At 44.1% G+C, this 6,986-nt stretch overlaps 1 protein-coding gene across 2 annotated transcripts in view; it reads right to left on the reverse strand.

Moving 5' to 3' along the window:
* Positions 1-6,986, reverse strand: part of LOC135897914 (rifampicin phosphotransferase-like) — a 219,183-nt gene that overhangs the window by 155,366 nt on the left and 56,831 nt on the right. For both annotated transcript variants that reach the window (XM_065426606.2, XM_065426605.2), the window contains exons 8-11: positions 6,822-6,874; positions 4,723-4,838; positions 3,731-3,899; positions 1,624-1,706 (exon numbers count right to left, since the gene is read on the reverse strand). In XM_065426606.2, coding sequence (XP_065282678.2) covers positions 1,624-1,706; positions 3,731-3,899; positions 4,723-4,838; positions 6,822-6,874 — 421 coding nt within the window. The remainder of the gene's footprint in view (positions 1-1,623; positions 1,707-3,730; positions 3,900-4,722; positions 4,839-6,821; positions 6,875-6,986) is intronic.

The raw sequence follows: 6,986 nt of genomic DNA on the forward strand, positions 1-6,986 counted from the left end.
TTTATAGAAGAAATGTCAGCACAGCCGAACGACAAAAGTGTGTTATGTCAGAGCTAACGAAGCTGCAGAACCAGACGGCTGACATTGCGTGTAGCTTTCTCATTAGCAGAAAATAAAGACGTGCTGATGATCAGTTGTGAAGCACGCAAAGAGAGTACAAATATTTGGGCCTATGGATAACCAATGAGCTTTCCTGGACAAAACACATATATACTGTTGCTGATATTCTTTGCGTAAACTATTTTTCTTGAGGCGCTCACTGAAATCATCTACGTGTAGTGTTCATTTACTGGCGTACAATTTCTAAATTCGTTCCTTGTTGGCATATGTCGTAATTATTTAGGACCCATTCACTTTAACCGATATTAAAAACTGGAACGCGTATAGCATAAGGTAGTCAGTTTTTTTTTAATTCATACGGCCGTGCGTCTGTTGGTGAGCTCCTAAGACGCAGTACATATCTACATATAGCGAGTACATATAGCGCAACCATATCTGACGATTAAAGTTTCTCGCTCAACTTGTAAACCGTCATTAAAAGGCTAACACTCCCAAGTTGTTTACTTACTCATCAGGTTATAACACGAGACCAAGGCATACTTTATCAAGAACCCCCATGATTGCACGGAATAACTGTTTCAAGCATTCTTTTTTTCCTAGGACAATAACAAACTGGAATAATCTTAATTTTGATATTGTTACCCATATACTATTATCAATCTTTGAAAAATACTTGCAAATGTTATGAATTTGTGTTCGTTATTTGATTGTATGTTACATATTATTCACCAATGTTTGAAAATGGAAACAATCTGATGAATTTTGTATATGTTTACATGCTTGCATATTTCTATATATACCCACCCTGCTATGATCTGATTTGAGATCTCAGTGTCTATAAATAGATGAATAAATAAAAATGGCTGTAGCTTAGCTAAGGTTAAGCCCAGGATGTGAAGCATACTAGCCTTTATTTTAGTTGTTGAACCATTGTTTAGCCTGCTGAACTGCTGTTGCTTGGCTATATTTGGTTCGGCTTGACGAAGAAACAACTCATGCGTTACTCTGCTGATTCCTTTATTTTCAAACCAATAAATATGCTCTACCGCTACCAATACCGCTATACCGCTGGTATAGTGGTTAACCTGGTATAGCGGGAGGAGCGGGAGTTAGGCCGCAGTACCATCTGTGCGACCGCAGGCGAGCGCACGAGCTGAGACCCGGCTATGTAGCTACGCGGCCGCAAGCGAGCGCACGAGTTGAGCCTCCGCTTTTGCAGCTGTTATGACGTCATATGGTAGCTACGCGGCCGCGCGCGGCGCAGCAAGGAAGAGCGTGGTTGTGCGGCTAGTATGCTTCGCATAACAAATAAAAAACACCGACGCACACACACGCACTGTATGTATGTATGTATGTATTGCAAATCCTTTGCAATATTTTTACCAGGGAAAGAGCATTGCGATGCGACCGTAAAATGGAACATGGAAACTCCTATTTTGAAAAGAACAGAAAATACCTATTTGCAAGAGGCATCCCAGATAGTGTGAATACTAATGCATAATGTACATGATGTCTGAAACCAAATTTTCCCTGTACTATATATAATAGAGGGCCAATACTCACAAGCCAGGTCCACATCGCCAAGTCTGGGCAGCTGAGGTGTCTCCGGCTTCTTCCTTTCCATCGAGAAATGGTTTGAAGTTTCCCTAAAGAGAGAAACGCATCGCGAACGGGAGACGCAGATGCTCCAATCACAAAAGTATTGCTAAGCAGGTCTAATGTTGCGCTGGTTTCGCACCAACACTATTTAAAGGATTAGATTAGTTACAACGGCGTACCTATATCTGGTAATTGTGCTGCAAGCCAAGAAAAAACTTTGTCATGCTGCTATTGCGTCAATTTAACTTCGTATTTGCTTTTCATAGTCATTAGCAAGCAATATATAATAAGCCGTCGCTACTTGTTGTCACAGGAATATTTTACTTGGTGGTTGTTGTCGCATTTCTGTTTAGGATTTTTTATTCACTGGATAATCCTGTGTGATAGCATCACACAGCGTTATATAACGCAAACGAAGGACGAAGGCAAAGAAAGGAAGGGGAAATTAGTTAATTCTTCCAATGTTTACCTTGGGTTCATTCTCTGTTAGCTGCATATGCTGATGATTAGCAAAATTTAAGCCTCTTGGTATTACTTCTCTCGTTCATTGTATAGTAGCAACTATTTTGATAAATACGCTGCATACTTCTGCATCGTTTTGCACATTTACTTTATTGTGGCCTATGGGCAAGGCACTCGATTTCTGAGCGTGGGGTCGTACATTCGAAACTCATTCCCGCCAACGTTTCAGAGCGCAACTCCTACGTACCTGTTGTAGCGGCGGGCATCGGCGTAACCGAGCGAACAAGCAAAACGAAAGATGAAATTGTTGTGTGCCGCGGAGGGGCGAAAGCCGCGAGCAGCAAAGCGGAGGGTATGGCGAAAGCATGAGGAGAAAAGCGTAGTGATGCGACAGTGGTCACGAGATGCCGCCAGAGTAGTACGCCTCGTCAGGAAGCTGTCTGCAGCGGTTGCTGCGAATTGACCCCACGCGTTATCCACGCGCTGCCTCTCGCGATCTCCCGATTACCTAGGCCGTCGCGGGACACTACGCACCGTATGCAAAGTGCCGCACGAAACAGACTGCTCGCGCGAACCAATATATGCCGAAATGAGAACACGTTTTTCGCACTAGCGAGTATCGTCATCATCATCATCAGCCTGGTTACGCCCACTGCAGGGAAAAGGCCTCTCCCATACTTCTCCAACAACCCCGGTCATGTACTAATTGTGGCCATGTCATCCCTGCAAACTTTTTAATCTCATCCGCCCACCTAACTTTCTGCAGCTCCCTGCTACGCTTCCATTCCCTTGGAATCCAGTCCGTAACCCTTAATGACCATCGGTTATCTTCCCTCCTCATAACATGTCCTGCCCATGCCCATTTCTTCTTCTTGATTTCAACTAAGATGTCATTAACTCGCGTATGTTCCCTCACCCAATCTGCTCTTTTCTTATCCCTTAACGTTATACCCATAATTATTCTTTCCATAGCTCGTTGCCTCGTCCTTAATTTAAGTAGAACCCTTTTCGTAAGCCTCCAGGTTTCTGCCCCGTAGGTGAGTACTGGTAAGACACAGCTATTATGCAATTTTCTCTTGAGGGATAATGGCAACCTGCTGTTCATGATCTTAGAATGCCTGCCAAACGCACCCCAGCTCATTATTATTCTTCTGATTATTTCTGTCTCATGATTCCCTTACCACTTCTAGTGCCTCACTACCTATTGTAAATTGCTGTTCTGAGGAGAAAAGGAGGAGTATCGTAATCGTCGCTAAATCTTTTTAGTTTCAAATTTATTCTGTTTTTTGGTGCGTTAACCTACAGTGACTACTGAGGTAACGTTTTAACTCCGGCCAGAGCTTGCGCGGACAAGGAACGCACGGATATCGCAGTCTTCTGAGAGCGAGGGCGACGTGGCTTCGCGGCGATTCCCTCTCTCCTCACGCAACATCTGATTCCTCTGCACGGCAGCAGCTTTCCCTTTCCCCCGCTCTGCCCCGTCGATTCGCGCACGTGACGCTGCGTCGCAGCCAATGGGAATTCAAGGCGCCGTTTCGCTTGCTACAGACGCGGGCATAGGCCGTTCGATCCTTTCGCGCCAATCAATAAATGCGACTTAGTTGTTTACCTGGGGCCGGACAAGTGCAGCAGGCACCCGGGGTATTCGTTCACCGTGCACGGAAACCAGCTGAGAACCACCTCGGCGTTCTGACCCAGACAGTGGGTCTTCAATGTGTGCTCATCCAGCGCCTGGTAGTCGGAGCGGACGTCGAATTGAAACCGGTGGAAGCCCGGACCTGGTAGAAGGCATAAAAAAATAAACAGCAATGTGCTTTTTGCGGTTTACGGTGACTGGCGATAGTAGGACAAACAGCCACTGCCAAGTTTTTACGCTGATGAGATGAATTCCAAGAACCTAAAGGCTGCGTGTATGCTTTCTCTTACTAACTGTGCCTAAGGAAATCTTGGTGCCTGTAGGGAGATCAGGCTCTTCGCCTTATCGGACGTGATACGCGTGTGCAAAACGATAATCATCGCAGCATGAATGATTATAAAAAAGTCCAGGTAAAAGTGAGATTGTAGTTCACGAAACTGAAATGCTGCTGTGCAAGTACACAGAAGGTCCCTCTTGTGTACCACGCTCCAAGCACATCGATCGCGAACTAGGACGCAAGGGGCCAGGAGAAACGCGATCGATACGCAAGCCAATACGTAAACAACTACTTGTACGGTTCCAGAGAAAAAAAGGCAAGAAAAATATTTTGCATTTATTAGTCCCTGCTTTGTTTCGTGGCCTGCAACTCTACGATTCTAATTTGTTTTATTAAATCTTCAAGCCGAACTATACTAATTTGCATTCGGATTGGATATGTAAGAATATGAGGCAATAGCAATTTGTTGTGGGCTTTAGAAACTGATGTCTGATAGCGTACGTGTATTGTGGGGACCAAGCTATTGCAATAAAATAACAAGCAAAATCGAGCCGAAATTGAGGTGCTTGTGCTTCTTTAGTGCCCAGACAAGTTCACTATTTTATCCTAGATGAAATTCCATCAAAGTGAGCGTCCAGTAAGCTGGCACAAGCGTCAATAGGAAAAATAGCAGTGTGAGCTTGCTTACCGAATTCAAGCATGAATTGTTTTTTGAAGCTGGAGCCATCCGTCAATATTCGCTGACTGCAGTCGGTCACAGGACCAACTTCTGTAGAGGGCAGAGCAACGATGCCCGTCTGGTATCTGGTGCCACATTGTGGGAAGTGAAACCCCATAAACACTTGGATTATTACCTCTTTATTGCAGTTTAATAAGAGATCCATATTACCGTAAAGAATAAGCGAACACGGCCATGCGCAGAAAGTCTGGCCCATATGGGTGACAGAAAATTGCAGAAGTCGCCGCTGGTATTATCCGTATCCGCATGCACCACGACAATTGCCCCCTAGTGGTCGGTCTCATGTCCGCTCATTACTCACGGCGAATTTAAAAACCACCGCGGCCTCGTAAGCTGCGCTGGTGCGCTGTTGACAAGCTAGGACACTTCTCGAGCCGCTATATCCTTGCCATGCAGTGCTTGTGCTTTATATACCTGCTGCTTTGAGTATTACCATAAGGTTTTACTTGTTCATAAAAAAATGGACTAATAGCCTTTTGTAGTGCCTCAAAATGAAAATGTGTCGCTAACTGCATGTTTGATGGCTTTGTCTTAGGTAAATTTCTTAATACTAGTAAATAATATGTTAGATAATAATTACATCAATGGTGTTTACTAAACCATGTGAATAAAAGCGGTACTTAAACCTTCCCCCCCCCCCCGGCTTTATGTAATACCCTCGTGGGCCTTTAGGGCAAGTAAATAATACTAATAATAATTAACATTACAAATAATGCCAACAATGGACTGTTCCTAACACCTGCGATTGTCTATGCCGCGAGAGAACTTGAATGGATACCATCCTCGGCAGGCGCTACAGATGACCGCATTGCGCTGTCTTAAAAATAAAGTAACGATAAAGGATATGATTATTTCATATAAACTCCATCCATAATTTTTTTCAATTATGCAAGATTGCAAACGTATTTACATTTCACAGAAACCAGCTTTCAAATCAGTTTAATACTGCGTTATTATTAAATTAGTAAGTAGATACTTTTCTTGTTGACTTGTTGGCACTTGACGTGCACAACATTGGGCAGCGAGTACTGAGCCTATAAAAATTATCCTCAATCTGTGGGCCACACACAGCGGTACTCAGTGGCAATGGCGCTCTGCGGAGGAGGTCGAGGTTGCGGATTCAATCGCGGCCGCCGGGCCCGCATTCCGGTCAAAGCGAAATGCAAAAACGTCCGTGTACTTTGCTCTTTGCTAAAGAACTCGAAGTCTTTTAAGGACCCCGGGTGTTCAAAATTAAGCCTGAGTCCCGCAATATGACTTCTGCGCGGAAAATTCAAGAACTTTTTTTTCCTTCCTTGAATTTCCTTCCGTCTATTTGGTCCTCCTTACGGAGTGAGTAGGAGCGTGCCAGAAACCTGCTCCCCAGGCCAACCTGTTCGCCTTTCTCTTCGTTAAACCTTTTTTTCCTTGTTTCATCTAAATCTTGAATTGTTGGCTTGCTTAGCACATATCCCTTCTACCATGCTATACTTATCCGGGCTGGAGGCGTGCCTCATCATTAAGGCAGGGTTTTCAGAAGTACTTGTGAAAATACTCAAGGCTTGAATAGGTCGTAACCATAAGTCATAAAATGGCATTGTGCTCACCGAAATAACTGCGGTTACACTAGAGGAATACAGAAGGCGTAATAAGCCTAAGGTATTTTTATCTCAGATTAACGCCTTCCCTACGATCTGTCTTTTTACACAGCTAGACAACGGAGTCCCTTAGCAATCACTGTTCTGCCGATTGATTGCTTTCTCAAGTTGGGTGCAAACGATGGAACATTGTGCTTCGGAATGTGCGTTTGTTCAGTAACTGCTACAAATTTCCAAACCTGCTTCAGAAGAAATCCTTACTCTAAAATTGGAATTACGAACTTTCGCGTCCTTGTTTGTGAGAAACTTCAACGGCTGGAGAACGCAGTACTTGGAGTAGGCCTCATATCAATCTTCATCACTAAAATGACATAGCGTTATGAACAAATTGTGTTGGGACGTAACGTGCGTGCTAATGTTCCACTTGACGCTATATTATTTCTCTTGTATCAAAGTATTGAAGAACAGTACCTGTCTATCAAGCCATGAATGCCGACCTCTCGAAGGCAGAAGGTAATTCCACTCTGAAAAAGAATACGCGGTGGCCGTAAATCGAGTGCAGCAATCGATCTCGCTTTAACGGACACGCACGTTGCGCAAGCGCGCAGTTTGGAAGTTACATCGTGTTAGGTTTAT

Source organism: Dermacentor albipictus, chromosome 2 (genome assembly GCF_038994185.2).
Source record: "Dermacentor albipictus isolate Rhodes 1998 colony chromosome 2, USDA_Dalb.pri_finalv2, whole genome shotgun sequence".
Lineage (NCBI taxonomy): Eukaryota > Metazoa > Arthropoda > Arachnida > Ixodida > Ixodidae > Dermacentor > Dermacentor albipictus.